General features: G+C 39.8%; 1 protein-coding gene across 4 annotated transcripts; it reads left to right on the top strand.

The window, feature by feature from the left end:
- The first annotated feature begins 2,343 nt into the window (after window positions 1-2,343).
- LOC127958137 (ectoderm-neural cortex protein 1) lies at window positions 2,344-14,341 on the top strand. Of its 4 annotated transcripts, XR_008153985.1 has the most exons (5): window positions 2,344-2,698; window positions 3,810-4,109; window positions 4,537-6,060; window positions 8,735-9,160; window positions 10,775-14,341. XR_008153985.1 is itself a non-coding variant. In XM_052556933.1 (4 exons), exons 2-3 carry the CDS (start codon window positions 3,816-3,818, stop codon window positions 6,016-6,018), a joined length of 1,776 nt encoding a protein of 591 aa, XP_052412893.1. In that variant the 5' UTR covers window positions 2,344-2,698; window positions 3,810-3,815; the 3' UTR covers window positions 6,019-6,060; window positions 10,775-14,341. The 4 variants fall into 4 exon arrangements, 3 of the variants coding, with proteins under 3 accessions (XP_052412893.1, XP_052412894.1, XP_052412895.1); XM_052556933.1 differs by lacking the exon at window positions 8,735-9,160; XM_052556934.1 differs by lacking the exons at window positions 2,344-2,698; window positions 8,735-9,160 and adding an exon at window positions 3,125-3,524.
- Window positions 14,342-20,587: the final 6,246 nt, after the last annotated feature.

The raw sequence follows: 20,587 nt of genomic DNA, 5'->3' as shown, positions 1-20,587 counted from the left end.
AGGACTGATGGTGACGCTCACCTTTTCTTCTCCGGACAAGCTTTATTCCGGATGCCCCAAACAGTCAGAAAGGGGATTCATCAGAGAAAATGACTTTACCCCAGCCCTCAGCAGTCCAATCCCTGTACCTTTTGGAGAATTTCAGTCTGTCCCTGATGTTTTTCCTGGAGAGAAGTGGGTTCTTTGCTGCCCTTCTTGACACCAGGCCATCCTTCAAAAGTCTAGGCCTCACTGTGCCATTCCTAAACAAGCTCTGCACTGCTGGTGCCCCGGTCCCACAGCTAATTAAATTTTAGGAGATGCTCCTGGCACTTGGTGGACTTTCTTGGGTACCATGAAGCCCTCTTCACAGCAGTTGAACCTCTCTCCTCTTAAATTTATTGGTGAGCCAATAAATAATTGATTTAGGTGCAATCTTACTAGCAGCATTATCCTTGCCTGTAAATACCTTTTTGTGCAAAGGAATGATATCTACACATATTTCCTTGCAGGTAACCATATAACAGAGGAAGAGCAATGATTTCAAGCACCACCCTCCTTTAAAAGCTTCCAGTCTGTTATTCTAACTCAATCAGCATGACAGAGCGATCTCTATCCTTGTCCTCATCAACACTATATTTTGCTTGGTCTTGGACGGTGAAGAAAGAAGGGCACATTACAGCAACACCAGGATGAGGAAAAGAACAGAATATTTATATTTAAGTGAACTGTTGATGTTTCTTTTTAAGAATTATGAGAAAAATAACACTGAACACTGTCAATTCCATCAAACCTACTCAGAGCTGGGCTGCCCAAACCATTGTATGCATAAGTAGATCATATAGAACTGGTTTCTACAGCTAAATAGTGTGTGTGTGTGTGTGTGTGTGTGTGTTGAGCACTACATTATGGGGACCTTCAAGTAATACCAGTATTTTTTTTTTACCTTGTGGCAATGCTCCAGACTAACTATTTTTACTGGGAGCATTGTAAAGACCCCGACTAAAGAAATGTAGGAACACAAGCAGAAAATTTAGGGGCACACCTTAAACCAGCCTGCAATACAATCATTCACATATTTTACCTATTTAAAATGTATTACTGACAAGTGATTCGATAACGGACTTAACTCATAGAAATTACAATGTGCAATATTCTTTTAATTTTAAGGTGATTTAATTTAATTTGAGACGATAATTGATATAGTTTTGCATTAATGTGTGCAGTTACTGAAAATATTACATGTTAATTTCTTGTTTATTTCATGTTTATATACATTTGACAGTAAAGCTTGAGTTGGGAAGCTTACAAAATATATTTAATTCACAACAGTAATGTGGAAAATCTAATTTTTATGTAGAAAATGTATGTAATGTACTCTAAGTAAATGTACCATTATTCTTCTATAGTCTCTTGGAACTGACCAACAACTTCAGCGAATATGAGTTGTTATTTTATCATTTCCACATATAAAGGAAAAACTATAAATGAATGACTAATAAGTCAATAAGTGCTTCTCTGCTGCCATCTACAAGGTTATAATGGTGAATTGAAAGTGTTTGTTCACCACAGTGTATATTGGTCATCCCATTAGAAATAACCTTCAAACTGGATCATTTTGGAGCTTTAAAGTTCTGGAAAACATTTGTGTGAAATGCTTGAAAGTAACAATAAACTGCTTGAATTTCTCTCACTAAAGGTTGTACAAACCCTGAAATGAATGGTTATAGTTAGAGTTCCTGGTTTTCTATGTAAACGCCGTTTGATCTGTTTATAATAATTATAATTATAACAAATATTTTTCATTAAAAAGGTAGAAATTCAAATCACCTCCATACAGTATGTCAAGGGCATTTACAGGGATGAATCAGACAACGCAAGTGCATCTTTTGTTCAGCAGGGGGCGACATTGTTCCGTGAATTTAAATTCAAAACTAGCTCTGAACCTACTAACCAGTGTGTGCATGGTAGTGCATCTCAAGACTAATGAGGAATAAAATTAAGGCTGAATGCACAATTTATAGACTATATGATTGAAATGACTTTCACTTGAAAAAACAGTATTGCCACTGGAGTTGCCAGGTAGGATGATTCTTAATCAGCACTTCTAAAAGGTCAGTTATTTGCGAAATATACAGTAATGTATACAGAGACTTTGAATACTTTGATACACACAAACTCCTTGGTGATATGCAGCATAGTAAAATTCCTTTATTTTTCGATTAATATCCCCGCCACAATCTCCTTATCTCTTTCCACGCCAGTTCGTGGCTCTGTCTCCTCCCACATTCTCCTAAAGAGCAGTAGCGCTCCGCCTCTCTTTCTTCGTCCTCTTAAAGCTGTTCACACCCGTCAGATGTTCACTATGGAGACTTGCACAGACACACACACACACACACACACACGCGGTGGCGGAGCTGCTGTGTGACGATACGAACGAATGTAGTTGTGAACAGTAGTCATAAAGATAGAGGAACTGCAGTTGTCTATGTAATTCAGCAACAGCAGACCAAACTGTATTTCTAGGCTGGTTTCTTACGTTAAAAGCAAGTGGATTCAAATATCCTTCATTTGTTTATTTTGTGGTTTATCCACGCGACATCGGACGCCGTTGCCAGAGCGTTAAACGCCGCCAGTATTGTGACTCTGCACGCGCCGCTTTGTGGCATGTTTGAGGGCCAAAGCACACGGAACTGAAGTCCTCATTCCTCCTGAACAGGTAATAATATAACGTATTGAATTGCCTTAGGTTGTTTCTAGTACATATTTCATAGGACATTTCTATGTTATAGCATGTGAAACTTTTTGAAATGTATATAAATTATTATAGTTGTCATTTTTTTAATAGAGCCTTATTTGTCATTACACTCTTTATTGTAACCTCTTACTTGATTTTTTTATGTTCTATCAAACATGTCTTTCGCATCACATTGCTATTCTTCAGTGCTGTGTTGCAAAATAATTAATAGCCAATGTCAGCACAGGGTTTCTGGCTCTTGTACTTCACAGCTGTGGCCAATATAAATGGATTATTGGATTATATCAGGTGTGATGCATCATCATTGCTTGTGTGTCCTTAATGCATTTAGCCATGTTCGCAACTACATTTAGCCTCTGCACAACATTAGTGGAAACACGATTAAATTCTCCTCGGAGGGATGTTGACAGCCAGCAGGGACCGGAGGGCGTGGATCGGTTACATGGAAATTCAGACTGATTGGATTTGAATGTGCACTATATAGGCGACCAGATGGCAGTCGGTGACATTGACACACTTGGTGTTGACTCTGTGCCTGGTTCTCCACTCTTTGTTCGTTTTTCCACTGTGAATTTTCAGGCGGGGGTGTTTACTTCTGAAAGTTTTTTTTTTTTTTTTTTGCAATCAGTTTCCCCCTCCCTATCCGTTCTGCCTTTTAAACACCTGGCAATGATTAGACTCCCTTGCATTTGTTCGCATTCCAGTCGGCTAGACATTAGAGAGGCTTCCAGTGGGTTTTTATGTTGTGTTTGCAGAATTACATCATCTTCTCTGCCTTCATGTTGAGGTTTGGCATGCTCTTTGTGTATTGTGTTGATACTGATCATATCATTGTTCAAAACAATGTCAGTCAGCTCCTAGAATGGACAACAGAGGCTATCCAAGCCACAGCAACATGCCAGTTGTCAATAGGGTACAGAGGTGCTAATAAAATATTTTGTCTTTCATCCTGAGTGTGATTTTAAAAGTCTAAAAAGTTTAGCGCACATTCCCTGTAGAAAAAGTTATTTGTGATCAGTGTTTATTCTTGCATCTTTGGTAAACAAAACAACTTTTCTCCTTTTTTTTTCAGGATTCAATGAAAATGTCGGTCTGTGTCCACGAGAACCGCAAGTCTCGTGCCAGCACGGGCTCTATGAACATCTACCTGTTCCACAAGTCCTCGTATGCCGACAGCGTGCTAATGCACCTGAATGCTCTTCGGCAGCAGAGACTCTTCACCGATGTTCTGCTTCACGCGGGAAGCCGCTCTTTCCCGTGCCACAGGGCTGTGCTGGCCGCATGCAGCCGCTACTTTGAAGCCATGTTCAGCGGAGGGCTGAGAGAGAGTCAGGACAGTGAAGTGGACTTCAGGGACTCCATTCATCCAGAGGTACTGTGGAAGTGCTTGAATTTGTAGAGTAGTCAAAGAGTGTGAAAGGGATCGTTCAGCACAAAAAAATAATTCTGTTATTTACCCCACCTCATAAGGTTCCAAACCTGTGTGATTTCTTCTGTGGAAAATCTTTATTTCCTCCCTTTGTAGGACAAAACTTAAAAATACCATCTTTTGTGCTTTAATAATTGTTTGAAATGACATGAGGGTGAGTACATGATAACAAATACATTTGGTCTTTGTCAGCTACTCTGGTTTGAATGTACAACCCATTGTTAATTGAAGAGTACTGAAACCTTGGAGTAGCTCTGGAGTTTATCATCAAGTTGAAAATCAGGCCTTTTGGAAATTAACCCGTATAACCGTTTGACTGCAAAAAGTTTTGTAAGTGTATTTAACTTTGCACTTACTCTGCATTGTCTAGGTATTGGAGCTCCTTCTGGACTATGCCTATTCGTCAAGGGTGATAATAAACGAGGAGAACGCGGAGTCTCTCCTTGAGGCCGGTGACATGCTGGAGTTTCAGGACATCCGTGATGCTTGTGCCGAGTTCCTGGAGAAGAACCTTCACCCATCCAACTGCCTGGGCATGCTGCTTCTCTCAGATGCTCACCAGTGCACCCAGCTGTTCCAGCTGTCCTGGAGCATGTGCCTCAGTAACTTCCCTGCTATCTGCAAGACTGAAGAGTTTCTCCAGCTGCCCAAGGACATGCTGGTCCAACTGCTGTCACACGAAGAGCTCGAAACCGAGGACGAGCGTCTGGTCTACGAATCGGCGCTTAACTGGGTAAACTATGACCTTGAGAGGAGGCACTGTCACCTTCCGGAGCTGCTCCGTACTGTGCGTCTGGCTCTCCTGCCTGCCATCTTCCTCATGGAGAACGTCTCTACGGAGGAGCTCATCATTGCACAGGCTAAAAGCAAAGAGCTGGTGGACGAGGCCATCCGCTGCAAACTGCGCATCTTGCAAAACGACGGCGTCGTCAATAGTCCTTGCGCCCGGCCCCGCAAGACCAGCCATGCCCTTTTCTTGTTGGGTGGCCCCACGTTTATGTGCGACAAGCTCTACCTGGTGGACCAGAAGGCCAAAGAGATCATTCCAAAGGCAGACATCCCCAGTCCACGCAAAGAGTTCAGCGCCTGTGCCATTGGCTGCAAAGTGTATGTGACTGGGGGCCGGGGCTCAGAGAACGGTGTGTCTAAGGACGTCTGGGTGTATGACACATTACAAGAAGAATGGTCCAAAGCGGCTCCGATGCTGATCGCACGTTACGGTCACGGTTCCGCTGAGTTACGCCACTGCCTGTACGTCGTTGGAGGTCACACAGCTGCCACTGGCTGTCTGCCTGCATCACCATCTGTGTCCTTGAAGCAGGTAGAGCAGTTTGACCCAGTTGCTAATAAGTGGAGCATGGTGGCACCACTGCGAGAAGGAGTTAGCAATGCTGCTGTCGTCAGCGTTAAGCTGAAGTTATTCGCCTTCGGTGGGACAAGTGTGGCCCATGACAAGCTGCCTAAAGTTCAGTGCTACGATCCCTCCGAAAATCGCTGGGCAGTCCCGGCATCCTGTCCACAGCCGTGGCGCTACACTGCAGCTGCTGTTCTCGGCAACCAGATCTTTGTAATGGGAGGCGACACAGAGTTCTCTGCTTGCTCTGCTTACAAATTCAGCAGTGAGACTTATCAGTGGACCAAAGTTGGAGATGTTACGGCAAAACGAATGAGCTGCCAAGCGGTGGCCTCTGGAAACAAACTTTATGTGGTGGGTGGCTACTTTGGTACACAGCGCTGCAAAACCCTAGACTGTTATGACCCCACGCTGGATGCATGGAACAGCATCACTACCGTACCATATTCCTTAATCCCCACCGCCTTCGTCAGCACCTGGAAACACCTCCCAGCCTGAAGCACGCCTGCTCTCCCCATGTGACCCTGTTGTTCCTACGAGGTAGGTTTTGCAGTCTAAAAAAAGAATTACTAGGCTTAGCAAGCATGTTACTTTTTTTTTTTTTTTTTTTTTTTGGTCTAATTACAGAAAATTATTAAATGAATAGTAGTACCATATCAGTAATCTAATGATACTAGAATATTTAATCGGCAGTATTTATCTTAAAGTGAATATTTTAAAAGTAGTAATTTAAAAACACTGTAAAATGTAATCAATCAAATGTCAAAATCTAGTAGGGTATCCCATTTTCATACTGTACGTCATAAAGTTGTGCTGTTTAAATTCATTTAAAATGAAATGGCCCTTCAGATAAATTTGCTCTCATATTTATTTCAAATCGATTTAGATAAAATAATATAGAAATATTCATTTGTATTTATCAGTTAACATTTATCAGGTTTGACATAAAATTATTGGCTTATCATTGGCTAGAGTTTCTAGATTCCTGTCTGTATATTTGGCCCCTTTATGTATTGCTAGAATCAGTTTTCATTTCATGGTGGACATTCATCCAGAAAATCACATTGTTGTTTACATAATGTCCACAAGTGTTTGTAAGAACTGCAACAGATTTTAAGATATTTTTTCTTTGGAACGCGAAGGGAATTTCACAACGTTTGTTAGTTAATTTTGTGAATCTGTTTTTTTTCCCAGAACATGTTTAACTTTTTTTTTTTTTTTTTTTTTTTTTTTAATAAAAAAATTCCAGTGTTGTAGTTGCCATACACCGTTCCCTCTTTGAAAGTGTACTGGACACATTGACACATTTTACATGGCTCTTTGTGTGTTCATATGCATACTGCATTTGGATATAGAGATTATTTATCCCTCATGATCTGCCTCATGCATACATTGACAAAGATCCTTTTTCAAAGCAATGGCAAATTGAGTATTGACAGAACAATTAGATTGTCTCAGGAAGCAGAGAGGAAAGAAATGGCAAGGCAACATGCTATGAATATCAACCAGGTCAACATAGCTCATGTGCAAAATCTGATAGCTTTTTTTTTCAGTCTAACAGTTACCCAGTGCTTTTTTTTGTGTCCTCTCTTGTTCCTTCACTACTAGTTTTTTTTTTTGCTGTTTTTCTTGTATTCTGTAAGGAGATTTGTCTGTTGTGTATAGGTGTACTAATCTCAGCGTTTCACTTTAATCAATGACTTTCAAAGCTGGTGCATTAATGGATGTTTTATAATAGGTTGCTACAGATGTCACGTCTCCTGAGAGTCCATAAAAATAGTGGCTATTTAGCTTTGCTCAGTCTCCAGGAAAACAGGCTTCGGTCACCGCAGGACTGCATCAGAAAAGGGCATCATGCTTTCTGGTATCTACTTCTCAGCAGGGATATAACCAGCAATGCAGTGTGTGTGTGTGTGTGTGTGTGTGTGAGCGCTCTGTCTGGTCTGGCTGATATGGAGACTCTGCTGTATCTGATCTGTCTCCAGACTGTGAGGGAGGAAAAAAATGTACATCCTTGCTTGAAGAATTCAGCCTTGGTCTTTGAGCTGGAGATTGAAGCTCCATACACCTACCAGAGAAAGATGTTGGGTTACACCTGAATTTCAGTGTGTGTGTGTGGGCATATGCAAATCTTCACATGTAAAATTTAGATCCAGAGTTTGTGTGCCTCTGTTGTGAGGAGGCAGCTTGCGGTAGGGCTGAATGAGTTATGAGTATGCAGTGAGGGGCGTTGCACCGTGGGTAATTGAAGCAGAATAGAAGACTTTTATTGTTCCTGAGGGGGAAATTTGTCTAAGGGTGGAAGAAGCAGGAAAGAGAGGTAGGGCAAATAAGGGAGGAGGTAGGGCTCAGAGAAAAGACAGAAAGAAAAGGTGAGTTGTTTAATTTGGATGAGCAGCGTGTTGACAACATGGAGCATGCTAGCTTGAAGTCTGGGCAAAGTTCTGTCCATTGCAGAATTTTGCATCGTTTAGCTACAGACTTTGTCTAAGTACAGTAAACATATGCTACAATGCATAATCAATATTGAAGTAGACATTGTGCATCACCACTGTTTTCTATTTAAAGGAGTGGCACATAGTATAAATTTCTCTTGAAATTTTGCAAATATGACCACACCTGCATGTACATGCTGGATAAAGCAGTGCTACAATCCCGTTATGTAGATAATAAAAATTGACTAATACGTTTGAAGTCTGACTAAATCTTTTATGATCTAACTGTAAGACGTATCTCCTGTGATTGGTTAATCATTGATGAAATAAAGATGTCTATTAAAACAAAACCAAGTAAGTTCAGAGATCATAAATCACTGTCACTTGGTTTCTAGTAGGAAATCTTTTGGCTTGACTCACATATTGCTTAACTTTAGAGTAAAACATGCATAAGTAAATGAGATGATGTAATTCATATGAGTCATAGCTGTTTTCCATAAATGGTTTCTGCATTGCTGATCACCATGTTTTGCAGTGTGCTGAGATCCTTTATTGAGATGTGAGTTTAGATGCAAAAATCTATCTGGATGCAATAAGAATGGAAAATAAGAACATTTGGGCAAAAATTTTTATTTAATTTTTTAATGAGAATGGCCGTTGAAATAAATGGGGCGGGGGGCATTTATATTCAGCAATTTATTCTTTGAGAGAATGAAATTAATATTCGGAGAATGAAATTAATATTTTATACATTAATTTCTCCTCTCCCTTCATGGCAGGTAATCAGTCTGACTGCAGCAAGAACAGAATAACCCATAATTACTGATAGAGAGACTCAAACTCCAGGACAGTAGACTAAATAGAACGAGCACCAACTTAACTTCCTCCTCACTGAAAATCAAAAACTGAGGCACTCCTTTGCACTCATTCCATTCCTGACCCTTTGGAACTGGTCATTAAGCTTCGCTTTTAAAGTCTCTGTGACCATGTGCGAGTGAGACGCCGCCCACCTTGACAGGGCAGTTCATTTCAAAGTGGTGGTCCTGCCTTTGTTCACTGAGCCATTCCTGTGCATTTAAAAGACCATGAAGTGTTCTAAGCAAGCTTCCTCCCTATCACAATGAGGAGCCTCACTGCTGGCCAGAGGAGTGGGAGAAGAGAGAAGACCGAGATGAGGGGAGAGGGGGAGGACTGGATAAGGGAGGGTAAACAAAGATTTTCAGTCTTGCTCTTTCTCTCCAACTGTGTTTTCTCACACTCAAACTCCTGCTATGTTTCTCCCATGGGAATGCATCTGGTTACAGAGAATCCTCCCTTTCCTGCGTACACAGACACACTGTTCTCTTTATCTCTTATGTTTTCCCTCTCTCTGTGAAACTGTTTTTTTGTACAAATGTGCTGTTGAACTCTGCAAAGGTTCATTGATGTTCTTTGCTGAAGTATATATTTTATACCAGAACAGACAGAATGACAAACAACATATCTGTATGTGCAGTTATTTTCTTTTTCACAAAAGATGGCCAACAACAAATAGCCTCAGTCTTTAGCAGTTTGAATAGATGATCTGTGCTGTGGGATTCTTTTTGTCAAACTTTGATGTTATAATCCTCAAAAATGAGAGCATCTTTTTAAAAACATATAGCGATGGATCGAAATGTCAAATAGTTGACTATTTTGAGATGCACAAATTAAATGTTTTTACGTACAACGTGGTTCCAAATTTTGGGTAATAGTTGAAATGTTGTTATTATTATATTTGTCCTTAGCTCGGTATGAAATTAAAAAGAAATCAATGGAAGATAGCCACCATGGTAAAAACAAAGTTAGTTTGTTTGCTGCGCTTGTGCGTGTGTGTGCTGCACATACGCGTGTGTGTGTTTATGCCAGGCTTGTGTTTGGCGGGTGTGGGAGTGGAGGGAGGTCATTAAGCCTAAGCTGTGTTCATTCACCGTCAATTCCATGCTGCTTAGATGAAGTGTCACAGTTCGCCGAACATTTTGTTTTCAAAAGCAGCTCTGCAGAATCTACACTCAACCGGCCCTGGGATCGATGGAGGGATGGATTTGGCTTTGCCCGCTCTCTGTCCCGCTGGGCTTCTGTTTGAGTGGGTTTTAATTGGCAAGCAATTCTACTGTAACTGTAGGGCTCTACTGCCCTTTACTGTCATTTATATGAACTGAATGCAGAACTTAGAAGAAAGTAGGAGTTGGGAAGGAAAAGAGAGAGAAAATGTCTACTAACGACTTAATTTAGTCGCTCTAGGGGACTTCAGCTTTCAAATGATCACCTCCACTTCATCTGTCTCCTTTATTTCAAGCTTGAGGCACTGAGAGAGAATACGTGACTTCAGAATGGATATGGTCTTTTGTGGAAGCTTAAGGCTGTAAAACGAAAGTACAGACAAAACCAAAGAGAAAAAACATACTGTTGCATTTGATGCAACAATGGAGAAAAGAGGAAACCTTTGTTGCACTATATTCAGTTGTGCTCTAGGTTTCTAAATGTGCCTTCGTTAATACCGTTAATTATCTGACTGTATGCAGTATTTTAAAGAGTTCAGGCCTGTGTGTGTGTGTTGTAACGCCTTGTGTTTGCTGTTGAACAGGTGTGAGGGTCTGACCGGTTCTCTCTCTTTTTTTTTTTTTTTTTTTTTCTTGAGGGGAAAAAAGAAAAGATAAGGAACCGATTATCTGAAATTATATTTGTGAGATGTTATTCTTTCCTGAAATGCGTGTGTGAATGTGTGGCGAAAATTTGAAGTTCTAGTCTAGCTTTCGAAAATAACATTACTAATCTGTTTTTGTTTTCTCTTTCCGCAGAATTCTGTGTGTCCATTTGTCGATATTGTCTACTGGATTCCAACTGTGAAGAAACGCTATAAGCTTCCTGTGCAATTTTATGAAGAGATTTTCTCCCATAAGAGCTAACCTAAATATTGTGTACAAAGTCCATTCGCAAAGCTTTTTTTTTTTTTTCCTCCTTGGAAGTTTTAAGTACATTTGTGATGTCTCATCGTTCATTTTGTGGGGAGTCAGAACTTAGGCTTCACCGTGAAAACCAAAAGAACTGCAACGCACCCTGAAGTCCAGTCTGCTTTCATCGTAACCAGCATAATCATCATATTCGTCCCCCCACGTTTGTGTAATCGGACCGTTTTTGTACAATGCTGATGCCATGCAAGCTAAAATAGACCCGTATGCCTGTCTTAATTTGTATAATGCATGAAGGATGAGTGGAAGCTTTTGATTGGGAGAACAACAAGAGTTTCAACGCATGATTGGAGATGTTAAGATCCTCCAGGAAAAGTACCTCATGTCCTGATATGTATCTACCTTTTCTCCCATGTTGATGTTAAAAAATAGACCTTGCTCTGAAGAAAGGCTGATGTGGACTCTTAAAGGACTGATAAACATCACAAGAAGAACAGAAGGAAATGTGAGCAAGCGTTTTTTAAGTATTTGTCCTTCACACGTCTGTACGAGGAGGACAGGCTGATGCTGAACTGTTCCTGTTGAACAGACCTTAGCAGCTTGGTGTGAAAATGGACACGGGCACAGTGTGTCCCGACGTACACGTGCCAGCTGTGCGTTTGTGACTAAGTGAGTGCGGGAGAGGCATGTCCCAGCATGTCCGTCTGACCCCACTCAACACCCAATCATACCCCCGCTCCCTCAGAAATAAACAGCGTGAGCATGCCATCTGAGAAAGCCCCAACAAACACTGTCCCTCCAGCTTCTGATGACTGACCGACAGCAGATCAGGACATTTCTCCCGCACAAGATTTAAACTGTGCAAGACTCTTCTGTTTTGCTGTTTTTTGCCTGTACTATTCTAAGCACATACAGTCACATAAACGTGAACGACAAGAGGGGGAGCGAAAAGAGGTGAGAGTCGTTTCGTCACCCTGCGAGGGAATGCAGTCTCTATGGCAACAACAACGAAACTGTAAATGTAAAAAAAAAGACACAGAAAAAAAAGTGCAAACAACTGGTTGTCTGGCTTCACACATTAATAGTCTTAATTTATGATTTTTTTTTAAAGCTGTCTGTTTTGTTTGATCCATTGTGTATTAACAATATTTTTTTATTTATTGTTAATTTTTCTACTTGCATATATATTTGGATGTGTAGAAGTTGACCGGTTATTGTACCGCGCATGGCCCAAAACGCTCTGTGTTCCTGCTGCTCTTTTGCACATTTACAGAAGGTCATTTTGACTGAGCAGGTGGAATTTGTAGTGGTCAGCGGACTCTTGAGCCTCTTGTTCATCTGATCAAAAACAGGGAGGCTTGGAGGTCAAAGGTCATTGACAGGAATAAGAATGGGCCGAATGACGTCAGAGGTTCAGATTACCCAGGGTGAGCAGGTCATGGGGGAGTTGGGAAGTTGTTTTGAGAGTTTGGGGCATAGTTTTCTTCAAAACGGAGGACCAGTTCCCCCAAAAATGATGATTGTCATCTTGTACTCACTCTCAAAATTGTCATTTTTGGGTGAACCATGCCTTACAATTTTACCCAAATGAATACAGTTCTTTAAGTAATTGAGATGTGCTTAAAACAAAGGTCAATTCATCTAGTGGTGATGGTTCTCAACTGTTTGATATCTTCTACAATATAGATTGACCTTAATCCTCCATCTAAAATGCATTACGTTTCGCTTACTAGAACATTAGGGTAATTTAGCAAGTGCTTTCGACCTGTGACCCCATGCCAAACTGGGGCCAGTATTCACCCTCTGTAACTCTGCTCTGCATTCATCACTCTGTCCGTACTGAAACTCAGCCTGACACCGGGTATCTTTGGGTTGTAAGGGTCCTGTAGAGCTATCTGAGGATTGTGAACTGTCACCAGCATGTTGTAACTTTGACTGTCCCTTATAGTTCAGCAGTGCTGTTAACATTATGATTGGATTAGGAATCTGTCTCAGTCACCTTGCTGGATGCACTCTTAAAAACAAAGATTCCAAAAAGGATTTTTCCCAGTGATGCCATAGACGAACCATTTTGGGTTCTTCAAAGAACTTTTCAATGGATACATTTTTCCAAGAATCTTATTTACACTAGATATGAATGATGTGTTACAACAAAAGCAGAGAGAGCCCATTATAAACCGCAATGCTGTCTTCAGTTATTGTGACATGACAGACTATAAACGTACGCACCTTTATATTTCTGACACACTCCAAATGCTTGTGCTATTTCTGACATCAGTACAAATGGATTCGGAACTTCTTTTTTTTTTTTTATTGTTAATTGTAGACGGCGAACTATGTAGACGCAGTGTTAGTATGAAGAACATTTTAATAATCTAAATATTAAAGGACCTCAATACAAAACCTTTTTAAGAGTGGATGTTGGTTGCTACAGCCTGTGACGTAAAAAGTGATGATTTCATTGGGCAAATTTAATGATGATGAACAAAATGGTGTTTGTTATGATAAAGCTGAATCCCAAAGGTCTTGGAATAACTAACAGTGATGTCTACATAAGGGCAAAGACCATAGTGCTTTCATGTCGATGCCAAATGTGCTTCTTGTAAAGATGATCTGTCTGTTTTAATATTCACTGCAAAGCAACAACAGTGTTCGGGTAGGTTGTATAACACCGCTAGCCGTTTGCTACACTATAGCTGTCGTGACAACACTGCTCTACATGCTACAAACAAATTATATAGCTTTAAAAAATAGAATATAGTATTCCATGCTGTTCAATTGCACAGCAACGGCAAAGTTGAAGGAAAGCCCTAAGAGAGGAAAACCGGTAGCAAGCATTCCTCCCACAAACCCTCTCATCCCCTCCAGGAAATTCTTGCTTACAATGTTTCGGTTAGCCTTTAGGGTCTTACACCCCCTTCATATTTTACCCCCTCCTTCCCCATTCCAGAATACCTTTTCACAGAACACTGCACACTCTGACCTCCAGCCAATCAAAAACCCTGTTCTGTCCCCCCTCGCATAACACAGTTGCCACAGCAATGGTCAACAATCATTGCCCCCTCTCCATTTGAACTAGTAATAGTCAAGTGTTTTGTTTCCCCTCCTCTCTCCCTCTTGCTCCTTTGCCCTCCCTTCTTCCCGCTCTCCTCCTGCTGAAGTGAAAGACTGATTCAGAGGTGACTCATACGCCTGTGTGCATTTAGAACTCTTAAAAGCTGTATGCCTTCACGAACAGACGCATTGCTAAAGCACTGTCAATGTTGGCCTGTACTGTTGTTTCTGTGGGCGTCATTTTTCTTTTAATTTCTGTATTTGTCGTATTAGAGAATTGTATTGTTATTTTATCTCAACCACTGCGGTTAACATTATTTTGTACAAGTGATTTTTTCACAATGTGAAATTCATGGCTAAATAAAGACAAGAGTTTTTCCTCTTGAGAGATACCGTATAAAAGCTTCTTGCATTATTCAAGTTTTCCTGACTTGTCATAAATGACTTCAATACATGCTTTTATGATCCTGAACTAAGTTTTTTGCTCTTTTATGTAAAGAAATGAAGCTTTTAATTACAGCATGGCTTATTTGGAGCTCACTTCTCTCATATCTGCGCAGCTTTATATGGCAGGCAGCACTTGTCTGTACAATGTATTAAATGGGTGTGTGTTTATTAAGGGCCCCTATAAATGTACAGAAAAGGCTGAGATCATCTTGTCGTGTCTGTCTCTCTCTGTGTGTGTGTGTGTGTGTGTGTGTGTCCAAGACAGAAAGTAAAAGCCATACGTGACCCATAAGATACTTTCCGTTTTATTTCACTGTTGCCGTGGCAACCCTAACCATTATCTGCAAACTCTGGCAGCTGATGTGAAACCTAAAAATGTAAAAAGACCTCCGCCATAGGCCTTCTATTCTTGTCCTCTTTTCATTTTTCATGGAAGTTCCTCCTACGTTCTTAATCATCGTCCTCTCACCTTGTTCCTGTAATTCCTTAATGGATATCAAATAACCATGTATGGTCTATTTTTAACCATTCCAAAAATTCTGCACCCTGCCCTCAAAAACTACCAGAAATACCATGAGTAAACACACACGGTGACACACAGTGTTACAAACCTTCTCATCCTGAGGACAGGAGTGTTTACATTCCTGTGATAAAACGACTCACTTTCAGTACGTTAAAGAAAGACCAGTTTTACAGGCTCTTGACACATACTCAGGCATGCTACGGCGAGATGATAAGGATGTGCTTAATCACACCCTGAGAAAGCCGTAAAATTCACACTTCTCACAGGCTCATGTAACCCAAGTGATTATAATATATCTCCATAATAATAACAATCCGACTTCATCAAATCATAAATATTAATGTTAATATTGGAGATATTAGATTGTGTAATGGCATGGCTATTTCCTCCAATCAAAACTTATTATAAGTAACACTCATACTCACATATACATGCAATAAACACAGTCATATGATATCGTGTCCCTCCAGTTCCTGTTGCCAGGCAACATGTCTATCAGTTCCAGAGAGCTGGCACATACGCTGTGTTTTCTGCCATGGTAAGAGCCTCCTTGGGATGTCACGTGGTCTCTTGGCCAATAATAGGTTGCTCTGAGTGAAATCTGATCCAATGATCAATCAGGTGTAGAGCGCCTTGCTATTCAACCAGTGGCTACAATAAAAATAGCAGACTAATTGCAAAACAAGTGTCTTTCTCTGATGGCATTCTCTAATTTACACCCTTATCATTCTGTGTGGTTTCTTAATGGGATAGTTCACCCAAAAATGAAAATTCTGTCATTAATTGCTCACCCTCATATCATTAAAAGCCAATAAAACTTGTTCTTCCTCAGTACATAAATTAATATATTTTTAATGAAGTCCGAGAGCTCTCTGAACCCTGTATAGATAGCAACGCAAGTGAAGGCCCAGAAATGTAAAGGAGGACATTGTTAAAATAGTCCATGTGACATTAGTGGTTCAACAATCATTTTACAAAGCTATGATTATACATTTTGTGCGCAATGAAAACAAAAATAATGACTTTATCCAACAATTCTTCTCCACCATCTCACTGTCCGCCACCATTTACGAGGGTACCATGAATCATGCACAGAAAACTGGTTTAGAACAATATGAGGGTGAGTAATTAATGACAGAATTTTCATTTTTGGGTGAATTATATGTGAATGACCCATTACAGAAAGGCTTAATACTTTATAAATAAAGCAAACCATAGAGTATATTTACATATAATATTTACATATTTTTTGCATAACTTGAATAATTTGTTATTGATTGACAAGGCCATTGTTGACCAAATTCAATGCTTTCGTTATTTGATTCCCTCTCAATGGACCTTCATATACTATGCCCTTAAAGTATGTACTCTTTTGGTAAAGAAAAAGTATACACACTTTTGAGTGTGTAGTAGAATAGTAGGCAAGCTTTGGGATATACCATCACATCACATGATTGCGTCTTTAAAGGGCCGCTCTGTCACACCTGTTACACGCACCCTGTCACTGTAAACTGGCCTGTCAATCATCTTGTAATAGTTAACATCCTCTACATTTCATTTAACTTAACTTCCTTCCATACTGGAGAAAAAAGAAGTAGCTTGTTGATCTGCCAGTCGCTGGTCTTTCATGTGGAGCTCTGCTTTATTTTCTGCATGATGATGCATTTAAAAGTTAAAGTCCGAATGAATGTTTATAAAAGTTCACATTGCTGTTGCAGGTGAAATATAACATGGATAACAATACATATTTTTTACCAGGTTAAATGATGATTATTAATAACTCAAAACCCTTTTTGTAAACCTCTTTACCTAACTGTCGATCACGCGCATCCGCCACAATTTTAGTTTTTCTAACTCATTTTATTCGTGATTGTAGTTCTTGACCGATTTCTTCACCAAAGCGCAATGGATTGTGGGCAACTGTAGCCATTAGAGCAGGATTGGCAACTCCGGTCCTGGAGGGCCACTATCCTGCAGAGTTTTGCTCCAACTCTAATTAAACACACCTGAACAAGGCAATCAGTTATTTCGAGATTACTAGATAGATACAGGCAGGTGAGTTTTTATGAGGGCTAAAGCTAAACTCTGCAGGATAGTGGCCCTCCAGGACCAGAGTTGTCTATCCCTGCATTAGAGTGTGCACAGATCAACACTTCGACCTGAAATATTAAACAATCCGGGGACTTTTGGCATACTCTTTAACATACTATGCTTTGGGACACATTTATTTTAGGATGGATAGTCTGAACATTGAGACGCAGGCCTTGATTTCTCCTATTTATATGGTGTCGCGCCAGAGCTATGCCCACATGAAACCTCATTTATACTGAAATACTGTTTCTTACGTAAAGATGTAATTAAACATCAAACCAAACAAGGAGTTTGTTTAGGATCGGATATTTAAAGAGAAAGAAGGAAAGAAGAATCAAGGCAGTCATGAAGATACAAGGTATGTGATTTTAGTTTTACACTGTTGCAGTGCATTGTGACAGAGAGAGCCATGCTGCGCTGTCCGTTTTCGGTGGTGAGTGACAGAAATAGAGTTGACTTGTAATATCACGACTGACAAGGACATGATATTTAGAATATATCAGTCTGCAATATATTACAGTGCTAATATTTTACAATTTTCTTCTAGCATTAAATTGTTATAAGGAAATTAATATTTTGTTATAATTTACTGAGCCTTGTGAGGGATATCAGTTTGAAACCCACAGAATAAATGTATAATACGTTTCAAAAACAAGAAGATGAGTTAAGGATAAATGACCACAGAATCTCCATTATTGGCTAAACTAATCATTTCAGGTTCCGTAACAAATCAGATCCTCCTATAATGTAAAAAAAGCTAAATATATTCCCAAATGACCAACATAAATTCTCTGAGACCACACATATAGAAAATGCCCTTATGTTGACCTTTGAGGAAGGTTAGCTGCCTTTAATAGTGCCTGTTTGTGATCAGGCCCACCTGTGCTACATTAAAAAAAAGTGGAGGAAGAGAGGAAAGAGAAAGTGACTGTGTAAACAAAACGATGGATGGAGAGAGAAGGCAGCAGAGGAGGGGTGGGTCTCGAGGGGCTAGTGATTGAGACCACACACAAAAGCCTGGAATCGTCCAAACCTGTTCCCTCTCTCCCTTTCTCCTCCAGAGCCTGGCTGCACTCTTTCACTAAAGAGCTCTTTGGATCAGCATTACGAGGCCTGGCAGAGCTGGATATCCTCTCAATAGCCTTCCCCCTTCTCTTTTGCATATCTCCATCATTTGGTTAAGATTACCTACAAGCCACTGTCATTATCTGTGAATTTTGAAAGCATTATTGAGTGATGTAGGTAGCACTTAATATTTGTATTAAATTTAAGTCAGTTTACATTTTAATACCCTTGTATAATCTAGCCTCCCTTCATTTTCTAGAATTCAACACTTTGTATGTGCACATTTTTATTTTTACACTGCATTGTTATTGCTGTCTCATTTAAACTGCAGTCATGAACTGAAAACAGCTCATTACATATCAAAACACACTATCACCCTCTCCATTAACTCCAGCATCTGCATGATAAAGGTCTGCTGTAATTATTTGATTGCGATAAGCGGTGGTAAAATGTCATTATTTTGTACTTGGGTACTGTTTGTTATTGATTGGCTTTGAAAACATAGCCAGGCCCAAAACCACAGCAACACACACTGATTTGATGCAGTTTTTTTTAGGGCCAAAGAAGCTGTTGAGCTGTATTTTTATTTATTTATTTATTTTTGCAGGGCCGGAGGGTTGGAGAGTTAGCTAGTGCAGTTTCTCTCAACCCGTCTTCTCTCATTAAATCCAAGAGCTGTTGAAAATGCTGGAGATATTCTGAGGACAGACAGGATGTCATAACAGGAAACCTCATTTAAAATAACAGACTTGTGGATATTGCTTCACTGATCAGTGTGAATCAGTGACAGACACACAGCAGCATGAGCTAGTGGATCTCCACTGCAGCTTGAAACTGAAATAAAGAAAAGAGAAATTTATCAGGTTTATTGACCTTTAATTAACGGAGTGAATGCTCATGCATCAGCTGGCGCGAGTGGGCTTCACTCTTATCAGTCTTTGCCATTCTCGTTAAAGACGCTGGTCTTTAACGAACTGGAAAAGTAATTACTGAGGGAGGAATGTTGTCAATATCAGCCTGCCCTGATGCAGACATATATTGACTGTTTGCACCGTTCCTTTGATGAATTTAGCATTAAATACTTGCCTAATGCTTAGTTAAGGAGCGGGCTGTGTACATGACATAATCTAGTAAAACTGTCAATTTATGACTTCCATGTGCCAAAGTCATTGATTTTTATCTACTTTACATTTTTTATCAAAACCTAATTTTCACTCTGATCAGTTCTTGCGGTGAACATTTTATTTGAAGAGATGTAGAAAAAAACAAAGGTAAGAAAATACTAATTGTAAAAACAGTAATATTGTGAAGTAGTATGGCAATATATAATATTGTTTTTTTTCTATTTAATTTTATATATATATATATATATATATATATATATATATATATATATATATATATATATATATATATATAAATAAATCCTGTGATGGCAAAGCTGAATTTCCAGCACTATTACTCTAATAGTGACTTTCTATTAAATTATAGCATTTTTCTGAAAAAGTTTTTATCATTATAACTGCATTTATTTTCACTTATAGTATTTTTATTCTTCAGTCCAAGGGAGGGATGTTCATGCTTAAGCCAAATCTATTATGAATGGCACGCCAAATTCATTTGTCATATCTCACGCTGGGATAATATGGACCAGTCCACTTGTAAAATAGTTATTGTGTTGAACTTTATAGAACAGAGGAAATTATGTCATGTCTCTAAAAGAACACTAATTGGCTCATTTAATTTTTATGTTTGACAAAAAGTAAAATAAAATACACTCTTTGTATAGGCCTGTCAGGTTCACTAAAATTTTACATTTTCAAGTCATTAGGTGGCTAGAACAAGATGCAAATAAGAAACATTTGCAATAGGCAGCCATTAGAGTTTGTGTGTGTGTGTGTGTGTGCAAGATGTGTAGGATGCACAGAAAAACAGACCAAATCAACAGCTTCCTTGCAACACCCCTCAGTAAAATGCACTAATAAGAGGCGGTGTCCTTAATCATAAGGGGTTGAATTGGTCAGTGACGTATGAAGGTATAGCCACTGTTAATGAGGCAGCGTAAAACACACACAAACCCAAAGTCAGCCTCTGAGGCACCAGTTTGTGTTGTTAATAGGATAAAGCACCAGAGGCTTTGGATTCTTCACTGGGACTGCGGTCTGACATTTGGGGGCCGCCTTCCCTTTCATCAGTTAAATGAGCTGCTCCCTAATTAGACAGCACGCGAGCAGATGGAGTGTGTGCGAGCGTGTGTTTGAGTGGGAGGAGGAAGCAGAGGAAATGCAATACCTGTTTGAAACTGTAACATTTTTTTTTAACAAATCCTCTCCATGACACTTTACCTTGTGGCCTTTTTATGCACCACACTTTCTATTCTCCTCTGCAGTGCTCAAAGAAACACTACTGGGGATCCTTTTTATTAAGTTTTGTCATCTTGATTGTTGTGTATATGCTAGAATGTGTGTGTGAGTCCTGTATCTCCCATGGTGGCTTATTAACTGTAGGATGTGGAGACAGGC

This window comes from Carassius gibelio, chromosome B5 (genome assembly GCF_023724105.1).
Source record: "Carassius gibelio isolate Cgi1373 ecotype wild population from Czech Republic chromosome B5, carGib1.2-hapl.c, whole genome shotgun sequence".
Classification (NCBI taxonomy): domain Eukaryota; kingdom Metazoa; phylum Chordata; class Actinopteri; order Cypriniformes; family Cyprinidae; genus Carassius; species Carassius gibelio.
The sequence above is the reverse complement of the archived record's forward strand: the minus strand, read 5'-3'. Positions and strand labels throughout refer to the sequence as shown.